The 25,041-nt window shown below is 41.4% G+C and overlaps 1 protein-coding gene across 1 annotated transcript in view; it reads left to right on the forward strand.

Moving 5' to 3' along the window:
* The window catches only part of PDIA5 (protein disulfide isomerase family A member 5), a 97,018-nt gene that overhangs the window by 68,096 nt on the left and 3,881 nt on the right, over positions 1 to 25,041 (forward strand). Inside the window, exons 14-15 of the mRNA XM_082285508.1 lie at positions 2,211 to 2,341; positions 17,118 to 17,188. Of these exons, the coding sequence (XP_082141634.1) occupies positions 2,211 to 2,341; positions 17,118 to 17,188 (202 nt within the window). The remainder of the gene's footprint in view (positions 1 to 2,210; positions 2,342 to 17,117; positions 17,189 to 25,041) is intronic.

The raw sequence follows: 25,041 nt of genomic DNA on the forward strand, positions 1-25,041 counted from the left end.
AATTTCTACAGTTGTACTTTTCTCTTTCCAACATTTCAGAGCCAATGCCTAGAATTCCACCCACGTGGGGCTGAAGGAAAGCCAGCAAGACCAACAAAACCAGCACCTCTGAGAGCACTAACCAGCTTTTCTTGGGTGGTGTGCTGAAATATGCAGAATTAAGTTTGCTATAAAAATGATGACAATAATTCCATTTCAAATTAAATTGCTGGTAAAATTCTCTCTTTAAGTTTGCATTATATATGCATGTATGTAAAAGTATGCATATATATATAAAATATGTATTTTCTTTAGGTACTGTAAGCCTAATGTATTTTGTGCATTAGTCAAGGGGAAGAAAACCTGCCAGAGTTTTGTGAATATTTTAATCATTTAACTGTTACGTGCAGTTGGCATGAGGAATGTAATCTGTATTTTTCCCCACTTATCTTGTGGGGGAGGAGGTTGTGTGGGGTTTTTTGGTTCCTGTCCTTTCGTCCTTCCCCCTTTTCTCCTTTCTCCTTTCTCATTACATCTCTGATGGCTTCATATCAGGTAATAGATATGGTCTGGCAGTATCTTTGTAGCATGTTGGGAAGCTTTATCTGTGTTTTACTTTTAGACATGGTACTCCTATGGCCTCCCTGCCCACGCAGGCTCCAGGCTGCTGTATCCATATTGTATGTTAAGTCACTGTCCTCATTTCACTGCTTTGCTCGACTCTTTTGAGCACTGTGTAATTTATACTGAGTTAAACAGTCAGGCTGATGCTGCCTGTACATACTGGCAGGTGAATAAGCAATGAGGAACAGGGAAGGGGTGTTAATTCTTCTGGATCCTGCTGTGCCTCTGGAATATTTTTGTCTGCAGCCTCAGCTAGTCAGCAATACAGGTGAAACCCAGACAACTTGTCTCCTGCTCTTGCCTCCTGAATGTTCTCCCAGCTAGAGAGGCATTAGAATAGCATCCTTGTTTTCTGACCAGGGATAGAATTTTCACAGCTGCACTGAAGGTGGTGGAAATAGGGAATCATCTGGGGTGCAGGCTGGTGATAAAAGTACAGCTTGTGGAGACCTGTCTCAATGGGTGGTCTAGTTGCAGCCATGTGGGTTTTGGCTCTGGTTCCTCTCTGGTGATTGTGCTGCCACACTAGGTTGTTACCAGTTCCTAGGTAGCTTATTCCAGGTCAGCATGGAAAAGTTTTTGTGAGAATAAGTCACACCTCTGTAACTGTAATCAGTGATAGCTCAAAACAACTGTGTTTGTGGGAAAATTCAGCCCATCTAACTTTTTCTCTAACAACTGGAAAATCAGTAACAATGGAAACACAGTGAATGTCCACCAAGTGACCTTGAGAAAGGGCTTTGAAAATTAAGTTTTTCTCCACTTGGTTTTTATGTACCTGATACAACTTAATATGGTGTCATTCAAAGTGTCAGGAAAGTCTGAAAAGCTAATTTATTACCAAGGCGACATATGAAGGTCTTTATACTGTGGCACCATTCTGATGATTTTATATAAGTAATCACTATTTAAGATACAGCAGGAATGAATTTAATGAGTCTGAGAGAAGTCTGTGAGCTAGTGAATAGCAGAATTTTTGTTAGAGGTGCTCTAGGTGTGCGGGATTGCTCTGATGTAGCCAGTATGTGCAGTCATAATTGAAACCTGACATTCTCTTTACCGAGGTGAAATATTCCAGTTCAGTCACCCCCAGTATTCCAGATGGAACAATGCTGATTATTGCATCTGGGCTTTAATATCTGAATTCTAGAGAAGGTCATGAAATTCATTACAGAAGTTTGCGTGATGGCGATAAAGAGTACAAAAAGGATGGTTGAATGGAAGATGCTGTTCTATATCGGTTGCCTTTTGATTCCACCTGCTTGCTGTTCTTCTTAGCTCATGCCTGTGGATGATACAGTGATACAAAGCCATGTTTTTTCCACCCAAATGTTGGATGCAATGTAGGAAGTCTTCATTCGACATTTCTACTCATATGCCTGACTACAATACCTTAAATTATATTTTTGTTGAGTTCCAGAAATTAACTTGCATCTTTTTTGCTGTTCCCTGGTGTTGGAAATACTGAGTATGTCTTTCTGTTGTGCAGGCACCCTGAAGGATTTTTCACATCAGTTCCCTTATGCTAATTATGACCAGGATGATGCTGTCCCTTTATCTGTTTCCAGAAACATTTTCAAACCAATTTCATTGTCTTTCTTTTCTAGTCCTGAAGCACCACCTCCACCTGAGCCTGCATGGGAAGAAAAACAGACCAGTGTTATCCACCTTGCTGGAGAAGACTTCAGGGAGTCCTTGAAGAAGAAGAAGCACACCCTTGTCATGTTCTATGCACCATGTGAGTAAATAACCTCTCTACATGGATGGGTATTATAAGCCCTACAGTTGTTATGAAATCCTGAAATAATTCCCTCACTGTCCCCAGACTTTTAAGGGTAAAGAGCTGATTCTGAATATAAGTGCATGGGACCATCATAGGCACAATCATTTGTATCTTTATAAATGGAAACAAAACAGTATATAATGGTTATATTATTTAATGCAGACACCAAAGCTGGCAGCAATACAAAAACAAAACAGATTTATTTTCCTCTGCTGCATTTTATGGTCCATATAACAAAATGTGATCCTTTATAGTAGCACAGTGGACATGGAGAGCCTGATTCATTAGTGCAGCACTTCAGTAGTGAAATCAATACAGTAGTGTAGGAGGAGCCAGTCCACGAGGCAGAGAACAAATTTTGATGGAGTAAATTTTGCATGTAATAAATCTGCATTTAAGTCTCCACTGGGACTAGGGACATAGCTTCCTCCTCCTAGATTGTTTTGCATGCACCACATAATCTCTTTGTTTTTCAAGCTCCTGAGAATATTTCTAGAGAAGTTTAGAATCAGGCCTTTATAAATAAGGTGAATGAGAGGAACCTCTTCTGTGTTCCTGTGCTGTCCCAGAGGCAGGCAGACTAGGTACAAGTTCTTAACTTTTGAGGGATTTTTCAAAGGGAGAAGATAATCCAGGCATTTATTATTAGATACTATTAACGTGCCTTTACAGCCTCACCAGATGCAAAAAAAAATTCTTCCATATCACATAGCCAGCAATTAATGGATAACCTTCAGATAAACAGTTACCAACTTGTTCCCATTAAACTGAAGGTATTTTCCATAAAGAGAGAAAAAGGTCCTTAATGTTTGATCAGGCTGCCCCTTATTTTGCTTTTCTGTTAGAGAATTAAACATGAATGCTTTGGGGCTCCCATGAAGGGATGTGGGAGAAAGCAGGGGTGCAATTCAGGAGGGAGATTTCTGGAAGGTTGTAAAAGAAAAGAGAAGGGGACATAATCCCTTCTCCACTCCAGTTCCCACCACCTATTGACTAAAAATTGGCCATATGGCAGGAATTTCTGATTCATAGACCTCAGCTGGTTAAGAGCAAATTGCGATTTTAAAATCAAATGATTGCACAGGAAATGGTAAGATTGAGGAGTTCACTGTCTCTTGAGTTCTCTTTTCCCAATTAGTGACTTTCTGCATAAGAGAGATTTATTTCACTTTTGGTTTTTAGCTGCACCTTTTTAAGCAGTTAGATTCTTGGTCTTTTTGAAGGCCATGTTTAAAGCAAAGACTTTATGTGTGATGAGTATGCAGCTCCCAGGGTTGAAAGCATGAGGCAACTTGCCTGATGGGCTAATTTTTTGCAGTTGGACTTCCACCACCACCTTACTTCAGAAGGGGTGAGTGGAGGTCAGCCTGGCCCTGTCTGCATGAGCAGGCTGTAAAAGCAAGGCTTGCATGATGTAAAACTGTTGGGTCCTTCGAGGCTGCACTTCAGACACATTTTTGCACTGTTTTTGACACAGTGCTGCATGAGACCACCTATATACAGGACAAAGAGGTGTTAACTGGAACCCTGTCTGGCCTTCCCATGACTCCTAAGACAGCGTTGCTGTTGTGGTGTCAGTATGTGAGTCATACACAGTTTCTGATTTGTCAGATTTGTTCTCTCTAAATGTGGAAGTGTCTGTGAGCAAAGCAGAAAGACACACACAGGGAGTGCAACGAGCCTGCACTTTGTTGGGTGCAGAGGAAAGCACCAGATTAATATTTTAAATCCTCGTTTTCTATGAAATAAACATTAATGCACTAGAATAATTAGAATGAATCAAATCATTATGTTTTTTCAGCTTTTTAGAGTGATAATGTGCCTCCTGATAAATTTGATAGATTAGCTTTTGTTTACCATTTTCTCAATTTTGAGACCTCTTGGAGCTTACACTGCCAATTAATCTTAACTTGCTTATTTTAGTGCAGAAGGAACACTGCTAAAGTTTCAAGGTCCCATTACCTCAAATAATTTTCTTTTTCTATTCAGATCTACATCTTGGGTGAGGGCAGACTCACAGTATGCTACTCCATTCACTTGTGACTCTGTGGCAGTATTTGTTACACTTACACATATGCTGAGATATTTTAAGATTGGGGGGGTGTGTGTATGCATGCATATATAAAGTATGTTTACATATAAATATTTATGGTAAGAAATGTATCTCTCATCTGTCATTAGAATTTAAAGCAGAAAGTTGAGTATTCTGACCTTTGTCAAGCTTTCAGCTAGAGTGACAAACCTTTAGGTAAAGGCCACAGATATATATCTTAGATGCAAATTAAAATGAGAGCTGGCTTTTCTGTGTCAGCTTGCTGTCCAAATTACTTAATATGTATAGGAGAGCCACCAATGTGCTGCTGTGCTGATAACTCAGGACTGAGCTGAGCAGGGCTTTAATGGTACTGAACAGTGCTTCACAGTGATTTAGCTCTGGAAGAGAAGACTACATCCACATGGAAAAGATAGGTAACTCATTACTCTGTCTCCTGGAATATGGGTGAAGCATAAAGGTTATTCCTCATGCCTGTGGAGTCTTTTAAGGACTGAGAATTGGAATCAAAACTCTTGAAATTACTGGGGGAGAAAGTCCGCCCCTGCGGACTTGACACCCACAGAGATCTTGATTTCACATTCCCATTCCTGCCTGCTGGCATCTGTGTGTGCTGTAGTGACTGATTTGGGGCAGGAGGCAGGACTACGGGCAGGTTCCCAATACTGACTTGGGAAAAAGTGCCTGCTGTAGAAAACCCAGTGCTACTTGTGCCGTTAATGACCTGGGACCAGATCTTCATCCAGATGTCCTTTGGGTAGGTCTGTACCATGCCACACAGGCTTGAAGTGTGGGCTGGCATGTGTTAGAGCTACTCAGGGATAGGACCTGGAGCAGGCTGCTGGCATCTGTGCTGCACAGCACCTGCCCACCTCTTCTCTGGACCCTTGTGCAGCTCTTGAGAAGATGTAATTGTCATCCCACTCATGTGTCTAAGTTCAAATGCCTGAAATAAGAGGAAGACAGTGATACCATCTGCAGAAGGGAAGCATGAAGCCACAGGTGCATGTGGGGACTGCTGTGAGGGGTTAGGGGAGTATTTGAAAGCAGTAAGATTAATGCACAAGCATTTAAGAAGCTTTTGGGGAGAGTTTATGTGATTTGTGTCTGTACTTTTTCCCTCATCCAGTCCTTGGAGTACTGGATTCCATGAACTACTCCAGGTTTTCTTTTATAACTGTTTGGCTTTGTCCAGAAATGGGGAGAGGAGACAACTAGTCTGAGTATAGTTTGGTGTGCACACAGAGCCTGGTACGTGGATGATCGGGATTTGGGGGCTATGGAGCATATTGGGAAGTGAGCCAAATGGACAAGAGCAGTTAGACTGCAGTGCTGAACCAGCCAGGGTCAGGAGGGCAGTGGCTGCAGGTCTGTGCTCTACAGCCAGAGCTTGGTTCAAGGCTTGCAGCACTAAAGCCAGGCATCCTGGACTGACCCGTTTGCACCAGTGCCTCTACTGGGATCAGCGCCCTGACTTTTCTTTATCTTTTGTCCTCCCTGTTCATATAGCTTATCTGGATGTGTTTTATCTGCATTTTTACTTTTATGTGCTCTCTCCACTCTGTTATTCCAGATAATTGAGATTTGACTTTGACAATGCATTAAATTTTAACCTCCTACTACTGTAGCACTGAAAACTGCAAAATAGAAGCAGTTGGTTGTGATTAGTTGTCAGAATCACAAAGGGTATCAAAAGTTCCAGTAAATAATGTCTTTGCAGTTGGAGGTGTTTTTGCTGCATTATTCAAACAGAATTAAGGGGGGAAAAAGAGTGATTGAAGCTGGGTGAGACTCTTCTCTGCAGTGCCCAGGGACAGGACAAGAGGCAATGGGCTCGAATTGAAGCACAGGAAAGTTTGCTTAAACATTTAGAAGTGGTGATTTTTTTACTGTGGTTGTGGTTGAATACTTGAACAGGTTGACCCAAGAGGCTCCATCCTTGGAGATACTCAAAACCCAAGCTGGACACAGGGCTGAGCAACCTGCTGTAGTTGACCTTGTTTTGAGCAAGGGAGTTTTACTAGATGGTCTCCAGAAGTGCCTTCCAACACTGCAATGCTGTATTTCTAGGAATAGTTATACTGGAGTTTGGGTTTGGGGTTTGGTTTTGTTGATTGTGGTGGTTTGGGTTGTTTTTCCCTCTTCTCATCCAGTTCTGATTTTCTCTAAACAGGAAAGGCTTAATAACATCCCCTGCTAATTTTCAAACAGAAACAGAAAATGTCCACTTTAGAGTTAGAAGAATGAGAGACCAACACATGAAAACACATTTGTGTCATTTTTTGGTTGAGATTGCTGCTTCCAAAGAGACTACAAATGAATCAACTGTGTCAGAAAGGAATTATGTGTAATAGACCAGTCATTAACAGGTCCAAATGATGGGGGGGAGGGCACTCTGTTTTTAGATCAGTCAGTTTTAATGGCAGGACTCGGCACTGAGCAAACTCATTCAGTTTCTACTTTTAGTGTCAAAACACAAGTTAATAAGCACTCTTAAAAAATAAAGACTTTCAGCAGCAATGGGAAGTAGTCAAGGGAAGGTGCTCCCTTTTAATGGTTCATAAGGGTGGCAGTTGCCAATGTTATTAACTTGCCAAATAGCCTCGATTTGTGGGACTCAACAGGGTTTGCAGAATGGGTATTTTTAATAAATGCTTTGCTGGGAGCTGAATTCTGGTTCTGTGTTCAGCAGTGAAACTTCACTTCACTGGAAATAACTTTTTCCAGCTGATGAAATTAATTTTCTGGTGAAGCCTGACCCATGGGGGTTACCCAGAAAGCACCCAGAAATAAACCATCCTGAGGATGATTTTAATGAGGTGTTTGGATGGAGCAAGTGGCTGTACTGCTGCAAGAGGATGTGCAGTTAAAGACATCAGCCTCCTTGGTTCTTCACTTAAACTTTTTTGTAGAGTTTTTCTTTCAGGGCTGGAAGAAGTGAATGAAGGTGCCTAATTGGTGTTGCATCTGATAAAGTCCCAGAAGACTTTGGGATGTTGTTTGAGCCATTAAAAGGCCGTGTGTTAATCTAAGCTGTTTGTGGGAGATGGTACCTGGGTATTGTTCTGATGTAAAACAAAGACAGTAAAGCAGGAATATTTACATCACTGCTGCTTGATGGGTCAACTCCTGGGCAGCATTAAGAAATAAGTGGGAAATCAGGTAGGACTTTCTTCAGCAATAAGAAATCAGACAGGGATCTGACTAAATGAGTCCTGCCCACTCCTGTGTGTTTCATCACAAACGCATAAAATGCTGAGAGCTAAGCAAACCTGCATTCATTTTACCCACAAACTTTGTTCAAAATATTAATTATTCTGTATCCTGGTATGCTCCTTCTCTGTGTTTTCACAACAAAAACCGCTTGGTTTCTTCTGTCCAAGTTATGCATCAAGGAATATACAATGACAAAAAGCAGCTGGCTGAGATTCCTTGCCAGAGTGGGTCACACTGTGTGCACAGACAGTGCATATGGTTTTTAGGTATTAATGATGACAGCCAGGAGGGCAGTGTGCTCCTCCAGCCCTGGGACCCAAGCTGTCATCAAAAAGCTGTTCTGAAGGAAGCAGTAATGTTTCCTTTTCATCCTTCCTATTTTCTGGAGCAAGCTTGGACAAGGGTGGTTGCATCGTATCTCAGCCTTTACCCAGGCATTTTTGGGGAGATAATGCTGTGTTTTGGCTAAGTTGCACTGCTGTAGCAAAACATGGCAAATTTTATTGGCTGTGAGGCCTCAGCTTGTGGCTTCTGGGCCTGAGATGAGCAGTCTGGGTCTCTGGTGTGTCACTCAGCAGACTTGGGTGACATAGTTCTGTGCGAAGTATGCACAGAGGGGGAGAACATACTCGACAATTGAGTTTATGAGTTCAGATGTGCGGAGCAAAGCAGCAGCACAGATTAATTTAGTGTCCCACAATGGCCTTGGATTGGCTCCCACCAAGATGTTTTCCTGTCACTTGCAAGCACATCTTGTTAAATTTTGATTAGGAGGCTGTATCAAAGAGCCTGAACAAAATGTATGTGTTTGTAAATGAAGCTTAAGCTATAAAAAAATTATTAAAAATGTGCTGAACAGAAAGAATCCCTTTGAAGGAAAAAAACCTTGCAGGAAGGATTTTCTGGTTGTTGACGGAGGCAGAGGTGAGATCTGGACCCTCTGATAATGAGGCTTTAAATCCCATGTGGGCTGGCACTGCAGAATTTTGATATGTTAGCTCTGCCACTAACTGCTTTCTCTCCTGCATCCGTGGTGCTCTTGTTACAGGCACGTTACAGAGGTGTGTTCTGTCGGTGTAAATAGTGCTGATGCCACAGAGCCTCTTAACAGGCTAAGTTTGGTAAAGGATGGATTTACAGAGTGGTCTCTGCAATCAGGCTGGCAGAACTGCTCTTAGCCCCAGTGTTTGTGCCGAGGAGAATAATTAGCACTGAGAGAACAGTTTGAACTGCTCTCAACTCAGAAGTTGAGGTGCTTCCCCAGCTGTGCATAACTGTCACAGAGTGCTCAGAGGTGGCTGTGGTGGGGCAGGGGCATTAAACTAAAATTTGTTGGGGTGATCCAGCTCCTCTTGTTTTGTAACCCTAAAGTGTTACAGCTGCTTGATTTGGTGTGCAGAATATTGCCTGTATATAAACAGCTCCAGCTTGTGAGAAGGGGAGGGAAGGGCGTGTTCTTGCCCCATGGAGTTCTCTCCCTGCAGACACATAGTTGTGTTGGTGCAGTCTCAGTGTGGGTACGTTAGGAGACTGTGAATATGTCACCCATCCTTATACACTGTTAGGAAACCCATTTCCAATAAGACAGATGCTTTTTTTTGGTGATGTGTAACATTGTCTGAACAGGAGCTACTTTTAAACATCAGCACAGCTGAAATTCCAGTGTTCTGCTGGCTGTTGCTAACTCAGCAGTGTATCTTCTATTAGTTATGTTTTCTGGTATGTCAGATGGCAAAATTTTTTCATTTGCACTGTAGCTGTGTTTGCAGTTAACCAGGGCTGATGCTGACTTGGTTAACCACTGCTGCTAGCTTTGTTTGAGCTACATAGGCCAGTGACACAGTGGAAAATGCAGGTCTGCTGGAACTGGCACTAAGGTTTGTTCTGGGTGTAACTGTTGCTCTTTAACGCTTTCTGTCCAGAGGTGACTTGCTGTACAGCTTTCCATCTCAAAAGGATTGCTTGTTGCCAAATGCTGAGTGTTGGCATGCCATTTGTAATTCACTGCAGTCAGTCATATCCTTGCTTTTTGTAGTGGATAAAACAGTCCAAGAATTTTGTGCCAAGTCTTTTTACTCTCCTCACTTTGCAGTTTGACCTGTTCCAATGACTTTGTTGCTGCTGTTGCAATTGTTCATGTCTCATGGCTATGGTTTTCAAATAATTGGGGTTTTTATGTTTTGTCTTCTTTGCATACCTCCAAAGTGCTACAAAATAAGAGTTCCAATAGCTTGGGAAAAAACAAAATCCACCAGCAGGCTGTGAAATTTGGAGTAGTGTGCCTGTTGTTAAGAGTAGTAAGACAAGCCTTGGTTGACCTGATGCTTAACTGAAAACCTCATAACATTTTTCAAATCAAAATAAAAATCCCCCTCTTTCAATTACTAATATCTTGTGTCTTAGAAATATGATTATACTGTGGTGTCAGGTCATGTCATCAAATGAGCTTTGGGCCCAGATATTCAATTAAAAGGCCCTCCAGTTCTCTACTGATAAAACAAAGTGAATTAACCTTTCAGTAACATCTCCAAATGCCTTTCTGAAATCTGCCTGTGGATTCAGTAACTCCTGTAGCCATATGAATTGCATTGGTTTAAGCAGTATACCCTTTTTCAGCTCTTATCTGTGCAATTACTGTCTGTGGCCTGTCTTTCCTTGATTGACCAAGTAATATTCTTGTTTTAATTCTAGTTAATTGCTTGGAACTCTTGAAGTGGAAATAGGCTTAGCTTGATTCTGCGGTGTACAAGCTCCCGGGCTGGCTTTGATAGCTGTGCAGGGTTGCTGCTTGCACTTGCTTAGAATTGCAGTCATTTAAAAACCAATAACGGCGGGCACTATCTACCCCTGTTATTTAAGCAGTGATGATTTCAAGCAGAGATGGGGAATTGGAAAGTCATTCTCTGCTCTGCACTTTGCACACTGAGGGCTCCATCCTGCCACATGCTGAGCCCTCTGAGGCCCTGATGGTTGTGCAGCTGAACGAATGGAGTCAGCACCTTGCAGCCCGGCTCCCTGTCAGGCAGGATTGTGAACCCTGAGAGTCACTTAACCTCTTCCTGATTCTATTTAACCTTGGATGTAATGACAGAGGGGGATAATCACATCTGTCTCTCTTAGGGGCAATTTGAAGTGTAATTAATTGATATTAGTTAAAGCATTTGAGATCACCCGTTGAGAGGTACTAAAGGAAGCCGGGGGCTGAGGAGGGAACAGAGCCCGTTCTCATATTGAGGGTAGAGCACAGACAGCACAAATGCCACGGTCTCACAAATTACTGGGCTTTCAGATCTCCTCTAAGGAGTTGGCCAGGACTTTGTTATGGAAGTACTGACAGTTTAAGTTAGTGTATTTAATATGAAAGCAGCCTACATTAAAATGTGTGCATGTTTAAACTATCTCTTTGAAAAAAAAAAAAACTCATGTAAAATATATGCACACCACTTTGCTACTTTATTTATCAAGATTTTATTAGGTACAAGATGCTAAAAGCACGCACAGCAACGACATGGGTAGGGTTATAAATCATTATGTATTAATGATGGGCAGAAGGCATAGGGTAGTGCTTTCTGAACTCCAAATGCCCGATCTGTGCTGCTGTAGTGCTTTAGTTGGGATGCTCAGGTTAGGGCTGGCAGGGGATGTTGTCCTTGCCTGACCTGCAGGCAGTGCTGGCTGCTGCAGCTCCGGCCACTCGGAGATGGTGACACGAGGACAGCCAGACCACGTCACTGCTGTAGCAGTCTCAGCTCAGTGATGCAAGTCAAGGACAGCTGCCTTCTGATCAGGTAGAGCCACTGTGTGAAAGCTTCTCTTTTAGAAAACCATTTCCTTTCAGACTAAAAATCACTAGTGATGGGGAATATGAATTTCCATCTAAATTTGACTGGCTTCAGCACGCAGCCATCTCTGGAGCTTATTCAGCTCTTGGCACCCAACTTGAATAGCTCGTTATAATGAAATTTAGAGACTGACTTTTCTCCATTTCTATCACTTCTTAATCTTTGGATTTAAGCTGTTGACACACTTGACTCCCTTTGCCTTGAAACACATCTTTCAGTACTGATGTTTTTCTTATGGGTCTTCTGAGCCCCCTCCAGTTTGAGCTTATTGTTGATTTGTGGGCCCAGAACGGCAAACAGCATTTCAGAGGTACCAGGCATAGAGGCGCTCTCCACACGTACTTACTATTTTAATTTATATATTCAGTGAAGTTCCTTTTGACAACTCCATCATTTTCTTTCAAAGCTATATTGCTAGCATTGTTTGGATTTCTTTTGCTTCTAATATATTTAAAGCCCCTTATATAGTTAAAACATCATTATTACCTCTGCTGACTGTAGATACTGCTTTGATGTCCATTTGCTTCCTTTATCTATTTTGTACAAATTGTTAGCTTTTGATTTATATTCATTAAAAAACAGCTTCACCTTCATTCTATGTGCTATGCTAATACAGCTTCCACTCTTCTAGGGAAACTGAATTAACCTTGTACTGTTCAGCTGTAGAGAGGTTAAATTTTATCACTGGGCTTTGTAGTTTCAAATTAAACAAAGCATGAAGTAACTTAAAGGATGTTTTTTCATATTTAAGCAAGTAGAAACCTGTGGTTTTTGGAAAGAGGACTTGATTACTTTAGGCAATTCTGAAAATCTGCCACAATTTTATTTTAAATGTAGTGAGGTGACTGTTGTACAACAGGGTACATCTGTTTCATGCACTGCACTGGAGACATCTTTAGAATTGCCATCTGGTCCTAATACCTTTGTACACTGAAGTTTTAAGAATCTCTTAAGTTTTACTTTTGACTCACTATCGTCTCTAAACAATTCACTGGTTAAAAAAAAGAAGCCCCTCAATGAAAAATTATCCATTTGAATGTAATAAAAACATGTAGGTTATTCACTAGATTGTTTCATTGCTTTGAAATCTTTGTATCCCTTCTGCATCCCATGGGATCCTGCAATTACGGAAGATGTTTTCACAGGATATGATGTCTGAAAATTTATCAAATTGCTACCACATCATATCAATTTTGTGTCATTCTTACCTTACCTGACAAGTGGGTTTATATTATTTTTTCCTCAGTCTGCTTTTTGTTTAAAAAACAAAAAATCAGTTCACAAGATGATGTGAGCACTTAGTTAAGTTTTTCCATTTCCCTGTGTGATATCTTTGTTTTACATCATGTAACAAATGTGTTGTGGCATCATTTTGGAAATCACATCGAGCTCAGCCCTGCAGTTCTTTATTTCTTCACAGCCCTCAGAGCAGTGTTTCCATGAGAAAGAAGCTCCAGCACCTTTCTGTGCCCAAACCAATGCTGGGTCATTGGGTCTTTCTTCAAAGACACCCAGAGAAGATGCTGTACCTTGAGGTTGTTCCTGCTATCAGTAAATCCAGTCCATGGAAAATAAGCTGGGTTATATATTTTCCACCACTTCATCTCCCAAAAGACCCACTAGCTTTCCTTTAAATGCTTCTCTAATTAGAGGAGATTTAATCTGACTCCCTCTCCCCTCAGTGATAATGGCTCTGAGTGAAGCCTGCTTGCTGGCTTGCTTGATTTCCCTTGTCTGCTGTTCATCAGCCATTCCTCTTGAATTTTTCCCAGAGAAACCATATTTCTCATATACTGGATCAGTCGAGAACTACTTGGTTTTCAGGGTGAGGAATGTGATGGTGCCTGCTGTGACTGCACCACAGTGTGCCTTCCTGGCTCCTACCAACTTTACAAGGAATGGTGGAGAAAAACCTTGTAGAAAATACTGGATTTGTGTAAATTTTCTGATTTGTAGCACAAAGGCAAAGAGAACTTTAGAACTCCTCGATTGCAGGTGTTCTCACATGAATCCAGGGGCTTGTGGTTTAAGTGTGCAGCCCTTGTGCCCTGGCAGGTCAGGGAGAGCAGATGTCAGGATGGACTGTATGGGGGGTCCTCAAGAGAGCCAAATTCTGAGCACAGAGGTGAGAGTGCCTTGCCAGGGCTCTATTAAATTGTTTGTTGACTGAGAACAGGGAATGGCCTCAGCACATACTGCACGTGCCTTAGATGTCAAGCTCTCGTTTTCCTACTGGGTGATGCAACTGTGTTTCTACATTAGGAAATGGAGTTATCTTGAGATGTGCAGGAGTGATTAGAGGTTTTGAGTGCCAGTACTGGGATCCTGTGGAAAGGCTGGATGTTTCAGGAGCAGGTTTCTTTCACATTTCTCAAGTCAGGCACAGGAAATTACTGTTCAGTTCACATCTGCTCTTAACCCTGTTGAGATCAAATTTGACACTGTTGTAAAAACGAAAAAAGAAAATTGTTAAAGCAAAGCCCTGGATCTGTGTTAGAAGGCTCTGCTCCAAGAAGTGCTGCTTTCAATGCTGCTCCATTAAAACTCTACTTCTTATCCTTGCAGGAAGTCTGTGCTTACCAAAGGATCCAAATTATTCAACGAAAATGAAATTTTCCCGCTTGTTTAGTCCATAGTGACTGAGAAGGGGCAGGACTTTTTGGTTCTTGATGCCTTACCCACACCTTCATGTGCCACCGATTTAATCTCTTTCCATTGCAGCCCATCTGAAAAATCCTTTGTAAGGAGGCTGCACACTTCCTATCCTCATTTACTGTGCTCAGTACATTTCCTTTCTTTGCACTTTCGAATCTAGAAGATAGTGTTAACACTTAAAATAAATGTGTGACAGTGGGTGCTAAGAGGGAATGGGGAGAACAAGTTTTCCGTCTGTCAAAATGAAGACATCAACCTCTGCTTTTATTTTTTTTGGCATGTGTGCTTTAAATAGAATGACTGGGTTGGGTGACTTCCAAGTGTTTGCTGCATTTGGCAATCCTTCTAAGTTGTAACAGATGAAGTTCTGCTGTTCCATATGATGTGCTCCTTCCCCCTTTTTCAGTGACTCCTTGAAACTCCTCGGGAATTCAGTGTAGCATTCACATCTGTTCCGTGGATGGATGTCCAAGGCTAACAAAATGCCTACTGGACGTGGAGGCAGCTCTGCCAAAAGCCATATGGTTGTGTTTTAGTTTTGCGAGCACAGTGCAGTAAAGAAAAGCGGTTGGGCCAAGAGAGAAGTGAAGGGAGGAGGGATGGAGCTTCAGATGGCTAAATGAAGGTAACCTCTCGTGATTTGGTATCAGATATGGTATTTTTGTGTGGAACAATATGCTTGTTATTTGTGTTCTGATTTTCTTGAGGAGTGGGGCTCATGAAGAGCTTTTCTGCTACAGCTTCACTAGAGGCTTTGAGAGAGGCCTTACTGTCCTGAAACATCTTCTATTAAGGGTTTAAAAGATGTTCTTTGGTGAAATCTAAATTCCAAGCTCAGGATCATAAGCAAAAAAAGGGAACCTGAAGGGTTTAAGTTTTTAGGAGCCTTTATGTTTTAGTGTAACAGTTGGAAGTGTTTTCCAGAAAAACTGCAGCATGTAGTTAAGAACAAGTATTCCTGTTTTAGATGACATTTTTTGTTTATGAAATTGTTTTTAGATGTTGTCACCAGTTCTGATTTATTTGTGTAGAGCAATGTTAACAAGTCAACCAAGGCAATCCCCCACAGTACAGGAAATTATCCAAGATGTGTTAATAGGCAGGCTTGACCTGCATGCTCTTCAGTATCAGGCAGACAGGACAGACAAGTGGTACGAGAGAAGAAGGGTCACCAAAGTGGGCTGATGGACATGGGAGCAGCCTGAAACCCTAGCCTCCACCTCTTCTTTCTTCTCTTCCTCCTCGTCCTCCTCCTCCTTTTCTTTCTTGACCGTTTTCTCCCAGGCAAATGCTGAATGACTCAACAAGGTTAATAGTTTGTAAGCTGTAGAACACTGCACTATCTCCCACTGAAACACAGCTGCTACAGGATAGCTGCCATCGTGCTGCATAAAGAGTTTGAAGCCATTAAGATGGGTTTACAGAAGTGCCTCAGTTTCCCAGGAAACGTTCCCTTGACTTTCTGGTGTTCTTAGCTACTGCATAGACTCTCAGTGTATTTACACAGGTGTGTCACTGCAGTGCTTTCAGAATCCTATTCCAAAGAAAGAAATGCTCTACAATTCAAACCAGTGCATGTAAGCAATGCAGTTACATTTTGGTGAAGCTGAAAGGGGTATTCAGCCTTTCCTTTATGGAAAGGGGTGAGCAGTGTTTATGCACAGGTAATATTTTTCTTGTCAGCTGAAAGAGTGAGTGTAGCTTAGGAAGGTGGCTGCAAGTCTCCTAAGAGGGCATTTGTTCAGTCCTGACTTCAAAGTAACACTTGCTCATAATGTAAAATACTGGTAAACAACACTAGCATAAGCTATAATTGGTGTTTGTGAGCAACTCATTTGTGATTTTTCTGTTCCTATCCAGAAATAATAGCAGGATTAACTCCTTCGTCAGCATTACACAGTCTGGGCCTTTTTTTAATATGCATCTACGCAAAAAATAGTGTCCTGAGTCTTTGCTTGGGATCAGCCTCTGTGCTGGGTTTGAAAAAAGTAATTTGTTACACATCTGCAGGTACTTTCCTTTTCAAAGCCTTATTTAGTATAGTAATGATGTTTTGATAGATTATTCATAGACAATAACTTGTAGACATTGCTTCTGAATTAAGAGCACTCACATCTAGACCTCGAATCAAGACAGCAGTTCTAGTTTCCCTTCTGTAACTTCTTCTGAAATGTTTGAGTAAATTCAGTGTATTTTAAAGCAAGGGATCATCTGGCCTTTTGTTCAATGCTGCAGTGGTACAAAGAAGTATCAGCCTATCTCCCATACAAAACTCTGGGTTCCTGTGTGCTGTGTCTGTGAAACTCTTCAGGGGTTGTCCATTTGTGGTGAACAGCAGGAAGGTCTCCAGGAAGGCCAGCAACAGTCATCCTAACCCGGGATTGGACACCTGCTCTCCATCCATGAATGGTGTCTGGCCTTTTGGATTTGCTTCTCTTCCCCTCCCTTACATTCCCAATGGGTTGGCTTTAACACAGGCCATTTCCAAACACTTACAAATGCTCCCAGCAACTTCCTTTCCAACTTCCAATCTCCTTCTGTTCCCAGCCATGCTGTCTTTATTCCCATGCCCAAATGTAGCTGGTAGCTGTGGCAACAGCAGTAATAACCTACATGGTGATACCAGGAGGTACAGAGCAGGGCAATGATCTGTCTGTGGCTGGTGGTCCTAAAGTGCCCTTAGGGGACTGGTGGTACAGAAAAGCCCCCTACGCCATGGCCCCTGTATGGGATGTTGTGTAACTGGAAATGTACACTTAAACTCCTTGAAGTCAGAGACATTTTAAATATGTGCCTACTTTTGTGTAGCTGACACATGGTCTACACATGCTCTGTCCTTCTCATCCCAGGACTGGATAATTTTTAATTCAAATTTCCCACTGATTCACCTTGTGTCTTGACTTTTGTCCCAGTATCTTTCCTACAACTAAAGTTTATGATGTCTTTTTCTTCCTGTGTCAAACAGGGTGTCCCCACTGTAAAAATGCCATTCCACATTTCACAACTGCTGCTGAAGTCTTTAAAGAAGATCGCAAGGTAACTTGCTGTTAATTATTTCTGTGATATTTAAGAATGCTTTCCATAATTTGTACTTTATAGGCTTTGCTTATTGATAAGGTGATAGGTTTGTAGATAAAATTCCTGTTACACTAAAAGAAATGTATCTGCATCATAGGGGTTGTATCTTTTTTGGTCAAATTGAGTTATACTTCCAACCTATTCTTTTTTCCCTAATTTGCTGTCTTATGTTTAAGTCTTTGTGTAAGAGTTACTTTGTATGAAGTGAAACACAATTCTTTCTCATTGAGGGATTAAATAAAGATAATTCACATCATCTCCATTCCCCTTCAACTTTTGTCAGCTGTTAGGGTGCATGTAGAGAAACCACAAGTTGTGTGATAGTCCTGAAAACCTCAATCATATAACTAATCCTTGCTTGCATAGCACAAAATACAATTTATTTCTGTTAATTGGCTGACTTGAGCCCAGGATGTTCCTCTAGGACCCTGATGCTTCTGCCTTGAAAATGCATCTGATGGCTGAATCACACTGGGTAATTTCCTTGCAACAGCTGAACCATTTTAACTCAGCACATGCAGATCTAGGATTTTAAAAAACCCACTTGAGCCCCTGGATTTAACCAGATAACTAGCTAGGAACCTGTTTGTTATCTTTCAGTGAACCGTATTTCATTCTGATCTCTGAATTTGTTCCAACTTCACAATTACTTTGTGTTAAGGTGTGGTAAGGAAAAGATTGGCAATTTAATATGGAAATTGTTCTCTACACCTTCCTCAGGAGGGGAAATGGAGATGCTGAGCTCTTCTCCCTGGAATCCAGTGACAGAACACATGGAAATAGTTCAGAGCTGTGCCAGGGGAGGTTCTGACTGCACAGTAGGAAACACTTCTTTACCAAGATGGTGATCAGTCCCTGGAACAGGCTTCCTGAGAGAGGTGGTCAATGCCCTGAGCCTGTCAGTGTTTAAGGGACATTTGGACAACATCTTAACAACAGGCTTTAACTTTTGGCCTGAATTGGTCAGGCGGCTGGACTAGATAATCCTTGTAGGTCCCATCCAACTGAAATATTTTATCCTATTCTACATTCTAAATGAAGAGGTAATTTTGTAACAGTTGTACTCCATAACAGAAGAATTTTTGTAACTTTTTTCTTTTCCTCTCGTCTGTTCTGTAACTCACATAAGATGCATCAGATTGGCAAGAAACAAATCATTCTTGTATCACTGACTGCATTAAATTAGGAGTCCATCGCTTCTGCCCTCTGGCACACAGTAGATTCATAGGCATGCAGCTTTTAATTCTCCTATTGCTGTAAATTAGTTTGCTCAGATGCCTTTTGGTTACTTGTTTGTTTCCAAGCTCTCTCAGAAAGTATCCTTGTTTTCCCACTTTTCTGGTAGTTCCCAAGGTAGCCTCTCTTTCCTAAACTCATTAAAATTTCAGTCAGAGGAGGTGAAACAAATGTACCAAACAATGTGAAACTTGCTTATTAGAGCCCCAGGATGTATCAACAAGCAATCTGAATCATGGCACAGTTAGTTGGACAGGGTGGTGGTGGGAAATGCAGGCCTGGGAAGCTTTTCCTTCAGACTGCAGGTTATGAAAGGACTGCAAGAGCGGAGCAGTGATTGACAGTTGCAACTCTTGATTCAGTTTAAGGCCAAAGTGGAGAGATATAAAATGTAATGAGTTGGAACAGGAGAGACAGTAGGGAATATTAAGGCTGGTACAGTTTTAAAGAAAGAAGTGTGTGCAGTTAGGGAGAATGGTGTTATTCCACCCCAATGACTTATGAAAGTGCCAGGGATTGATTATGTTGGGAGCCCCTATTTAATTGTGTACAGCTATAACCTGCCAAGGTGCTCCTTGCTGCCGGTTTGTGCCATTGTGGAAAAGAAAACAAACTGGTTTAGACTTTAGAAGGGTACATTGCTGTTTCCAGAAGCAGCACGGGGCATATTCCCATGTTTCAAACTGGACTGAGCCTTCAAACTAATTTGTAGTTTCTGTAGGGTTTCAAACTTAGGTAAAATCACTGCTAAAGAGGAAGGAATATTTATGCTTTCAAAAACAGGGCAAGATTACTAATTTTCATTTTAAGTAGTAGTTATTTTTCACTACTTCATTTCTGTAGTAGTGTCCTTTTTTTGTTTCCCTGGAGAAAAGTTTTTCACTTAACAGAGTATGGTAGCATTTAAACTTTATCTTCTTTTTAAAAGAAGGGTCTTTTAATTAAACATTTAATCCTGCAGAAGCGAAAGAACAATCAAAAACTTTCCAGCCTTGAATTGGTTATAAATGGTATCTTAAAAGGTATCCTTTGGGAGACTTTGAGTCTTTACATAGGAATTTTGAAGATGAGCAGAGCTTGAAGCTGTTAAATATGTGTCTCTGGCTCTGCAGATTGACTGCAAGGGGGTGGTTTTGGCGCAGGAGCCCCCCTCCCCCGGGGCTGTGTGTAATGCTCTGTACTTTTTCATCATCTGCACTGCTGGAGTTGGAGTTTAAAAATGCACTGCTCAGAACATTGGCCCCAAATGTCAGCTCTCATTGGCCACATCACTGCTGGTGGTTTTAGCAGGAATCCCCAGCCTGCTCGCTGGCCTGGGGCAGTCCTGTGGCTGCTGCAAAGCACGGCTTGGGCTGGGACTCACAAACCAGAGCCTCCAATCTTTCCATCTTCCTGGAGAAATTCAGTGCCAGTACGACCAGATCAGTGGAGAGGCTACTCCAGTGGCAGTGAGTGTATTGTTTCAGTTATTTAAAAGGAAAAAAAAAAGCCATCTGGAGCATTCTTACCTTGGGGTGCTGTGGCCTTAGCAAACAGCTGCCAGGGGAAAGCCTTTGGCCAGTGCCCCACAGCTCAAGTTCTGGCAGTGACCAGTGGACGTCAGAAAATGCAAATGTGAGGGTTGTCACTTGGCTGAACAGATTGAAGAGCAGGAAGGCATGTTCAGTAACTGCTCCATAGTCTTTCTTGAAAATGAAATCTTTAAAAAAATCTGCATTCTGCCTTTTGGCTGATCCTAAAGCTCAGCTTGAAGGAACTGATTTGTGATCTTCCAGCTTGGATTTGCAGAAGGAAAGCTCTTGACTCCTCAAGGCCTCTCAGTAACAAATCTCTGGCACTCCTGCAAAAGGACTGCTCTTTGACCAGTCTTTCCATTTTCACAGGAGACTGTTCCTGTACAAATGCATTGACCCAAATCAGAGCACCACAGCTGCATTCTAGTGAGTTCTGACAGAAACAGCTGTGGCAGAGATTGCTGGAAAGGGTGCAGCAAGTGGGGTGAGCTGGGGTGTTAGTGGGGGGCTGCCAGTCAGCAGTGAAACTGGTGGGTCCCTGATGTGTATTGTGAATCACAGTTTAAAATGATTATACCAATCAAATGACTGTGCAGAGTTATCCAAATGAGTTAATATTTTAGTTCGGCAAGGAATTTGATCCCTGTTTGCTTAAAAAGCATGTGCTGAATTTCTTTTTAATTAGACTCATTAAATATGGTGATGTTAGCACTGTACATCATGGTGCACTAATGGATGTCCCCTTTGCAAATAGGCCTGCTTTGAGAAGAGCTGATGAACTGCACCTCCTGTAATGCTGCCATGCCACATCTGGGCAACTAATAATGAATGTCCCATTTGCAAGGCCTTTCACTTTGAGAACAGTAGCTCCGTTGCAACAAGCTTTAGCAGACCAGCCCCTAACTGCTGTCAGGATCCAGAAGAGGCGACATCAATTAAAACCTATGGAGTAATCATAGGGAAGAATGCACATCTGTCTTATTTATAAGTGTTTTTAAGACATTTGGCAACAACAGACTTTTTTACTAGTAATCAGGTAATTGTCATCTGGAATTGATTATACTTTAAAAATGTTGGTTGGAAGCATTTATTTCCATGCTGCAATTTTGTTTTTGCTTTTTTTAAGCTTATCAAATATCATTCCTCTCTGAAATCAATATTCAGTTAGCTATTCACTTCCATTTTCATAACAAAAGTCAATATTAGCTCTAGCAGGGATTTATTTCCTTGAATCAATAAACCAGTGTGTGGCAGTACATACTTTAACAGGAGAGCAACTGTGACTGCAGGGGTTATTTTTACTGTATCATCACATGGTGACTGGGAGACAAACTGTTAAAAAGAAAGAGCTTTAAGAACAGAAAGGAGGAGTTACCTGGAAGGTCAAGGGATCCCACTTTCAATTTTCTACACAGCTGTTTGAACCGTTGAATGTAATTGTGTTTCTTACCTGTAAGATCCCTCTAGAGCAAAAAGTTATTTCATAATTCTGTTGGATGGAAACTGTGATTCATGATGTATGATTAGATTATACTGCAAGTACTTCTCTTTCCTTCTAACACTTAGTAACAAAATAAGGCATCACCCTTCTGGTACAGTTGGGGCACATGGAGATCAGTGGTCACATTTTCAGCATAGCTCCACTTCTACTGAAGCACCTAAATGAAAAGTTCTGGTTTTTGCAACAGCTCAGCTTTTGTGATCAGTCCTCTTCATCTGAAAAACATGCCATGCCCTACTTCCTCAGAGCTCTTCAGAGCTGCTCATACACTGCTCACGGTCTATTGCCATACTGAGTTAAGTTTGCAACCCTGTAGTTAAGCTCCCAGTTTTTTGGTAAAACCATGAAAAATTATTGTGGTATTCCTTTTTCAAGTAAAGGTATTTTCCAGTCCCATATGTTGCTAGACTCATATTAACCTGTACTTACTATGGAAAAATGCATACTTATTTTGTGGGTTATTGTTGTTGCTGTTGTTATCAATATTATCCATTACTACACGTACTCACCTGATATTATTAATGATTATAGGGTGCATACCAGTGGTGAGGAACTACCTGTAAAATTAAGAAAGTTGGATGTACTCCAAGAAACTTCCTCTGGGGTCCACAGTCTCTGATTGATTATCTTTTCATTTGATAATGTTTCTACTCCTGGTACAGCTGCTGAACCAGGCTGGTGATAGACCTGAACAGCATTGGCTCTGGAGAAAGAACTTGTATATAATGATGTATTGTCAATATCTGAGGCAGCAGGGCTTTGGGTTATAGAGAATCCATAATCCCATGGAGTTTTGTGCATGTAGCAGATAAAGCACTTACAGTTTTTTCTCCCTGAAATGTTTTTTCAGTGGATTTTCCCCTCTGGTTAGAGGAAAGCTCAAGAAATTAAATTTTAGCCCTAACAATCAAAATCTCCATAAAATCAGTCTTGCCTTCTGAAAGCTGTTACAGTGGATTTTTCCATAATGGACATATATATATATACAAACACACATAAACGTGAGACCAGTGTTAGCAGAGTTTCTTTCACAGATTTTTAGAGGGTTTTTGCCTCTTCATGAGAGGGAATTCGTGAGAGGTGATGCCAAGTGTCTTGGCTCCTGGACACCTATCACAGATACCTTATGCTTAATATCTGCAGTTTCTGGTTGAATAAACCTAGTGGGTTTGTAGGTCAAAGCATGTAGGTCTTGTGAACCTGTGCTGTCCAGTGAACTTCTGTGTAACTTGTTGCAGGTAGTTGAATATGAAGATAAATTCTGAGAGGAATATTCTCCAGAAGTCTGACTACATTTTGAGAGAGATTTTCTGGGGTGTTTTTTTTCCTGACTCAGTTTCCTTCTTTAGTGAAGCAGAAAAGCTGCCTGTTGCTAAGAGGGTTGAGAATGAGGGGAAACTCCACCTACAGTGGATCACTGCTCACTTGAGCCAGGACTCTGCATCTTTCTACATGCAGCCTTTCAGTAGAGCCATGCAGGAATTCACTCTAGTAGGACACACCTCTACCAGCAATGGAGCTCAGTATTGACAGTCCATGAAAACACAAAGCAAAAGGGCATCAGTGCTATTTGTTGAAATTCTGGTGTGTCTCAGAGTTCAGCTGTCTGGAGTTGATAGAATTGAGAGAAGAATTGGTCCTCAGTCCAGAAGTGTGTTTTGCTACAAGTGTTTTCCAGCATCACTTTTCTCTCAGTGCACTGTATTTGATCTTCCGCTGTGAGACAGGCAAGACAATTAGGACTGTGATGCTATGATAATGAGTGCACAGAGATGGTAGCAGCCTCTATATTTAGGCTGCCTTAACATTTCCAATCTAAAGCAATCACTCAAGCTCTCCTAAGTACTCTTACTCAGCCACTGTTGGCAGCAGTCATTGAAATGCAGCCTCAGATACAGTCTTGGGAATCAGATGTTTCTCTATGAAATTTTGCTCACGTCGGTATGAGTTACAAGGCTTTTGAAAATCGCCGTCCTCTTCTCTCACTGGCTGTAAAACCAACCAAATGTGTGTGTTCTGAAGAGCTGGGCTCAAAACGGTGTTTGCAGGAGCAGTGGTGGGGCTGTGTGGGAGCTTGCATTAGGAGCATTGCAGAGAGGACAGACCACGGACATGTCTCCCAAATGCTATTCCAGATGTGCCATTAGACCTGTTAGACACAGCATTGGACTCATGTGGCTGCTGTGGATGACGCAGACTGGGATCTCTGTGTGCACAACTAATACACAGATGGTCCAGCTTAGGTTTCCATGTGCTGAGGAGAGCTGTGTCTCAAGGACGCTACTGAGTGTTTCTGTCAGAAGCCACCTCCTTAACGTCCATCAGTCGTCTGTTGTGAGGCAACAGGTGAAGATGTTCTGAACAAGGTTAACAGTGGCTTGTAGCATTGCATTCCTGCACTGCACCCTCTCCTCACTGGGGGCTGTTCTCACAAAAGCTTTTTGTAAATGAAAATGGACTCTTTGCTCCAGCCAGTACCAGTTTAGATGTTTCCAGAGGTACAGATAAAGAGAGCTTCTCTTACTTCTTCCTTCCAGTGTACTAAAAACTAATTTTCTTAATGTCCAAGACACTAAGAACAGATGGATCATCAGTCACAACAGCTTCATGCCTCAAACCAGCTACTAAGATCTGGATGAGTACATGCATACCTTCTCCTTTTTCTGGCTGTAATCTCTCTCTGTGTGATATTTAGAGCAGTGAGAAAAAATTTATTTTATTTATTCTTCTAGTTTTTAGGAAACCAGGACTTCAGTATTCTTTCTACCTTCATGCTGTGTCATCAAATAAATGTTTGTCTCCATTCTAAGCCTTTCTTTACACAGAAGTAGCCAACAGATCTCTAAATTTTGGCTGGTTGCTAAGGTCAGGAAGGCAGGAATACTTAGATGAAACTCTTCTGCAATTTATTATTTCTAACCTTTCATTTAAATTGGACCTGAATGTGTAGGAGTCTGTGTTTACAGAAAGAAAAAAAAAAGGGCTCATACATGTTTTTAACAGCTCTCAAGAATCCTGGTTCTGTAATAGCCTTATTAATGTTTAAAATCAAAAACCAGATATTTAAGGTAAGAACACTGTTCATTTATCTAGTACTTTCCACCTGAAGATAGAGTAAGCAAGATCATACTGAGTATTGTCTTGTTGGGCTTTCAAAGTCGTAACAAAACAAGCAAATTAACTGAAGTTGGCTTTGCCAATCTCTTTCAATTACTGCTAGGAGAATGAGATCAGGTTTTCTCATTTTGACAGTGTCACCATGAAGCAGGAGGGCTTTGTGGAATATTAAGTGATCTTTTAATTATGGAAGCACAGTTCAACTGCATCCCTAAAGTCATGCTAGCAAAAGGTATTTCGATCAGTTGTTTGAAGGAGGCTTGTGGAACGGAAATTTCAAATTAAGATGTGTCTGCTCTGAAATTAGCACTTGATAAATTGCAACCCACAAAAAAGTTGCAAAATGTCATTCCTCTGATTTGTTTGTTTTTTTTTACATAGATTGTACTTTAACATGCTTGCCCTTCAGCAGGGCCTGGCTTGCGCTGTGAAGGCAGAGCTTG

Source organism: Coloeus monedula, assembly GCF_965178545.1.
Source record: "Coloeus monedula genome assembly, chromosome: 7".
NCBI classification, from domain to species: domain Eukaryota; kingdom Metazoa; phylum Chordata; class Aves; order Passeriformes; family Corvidae; genus Coloeus; species Coloeus monedula.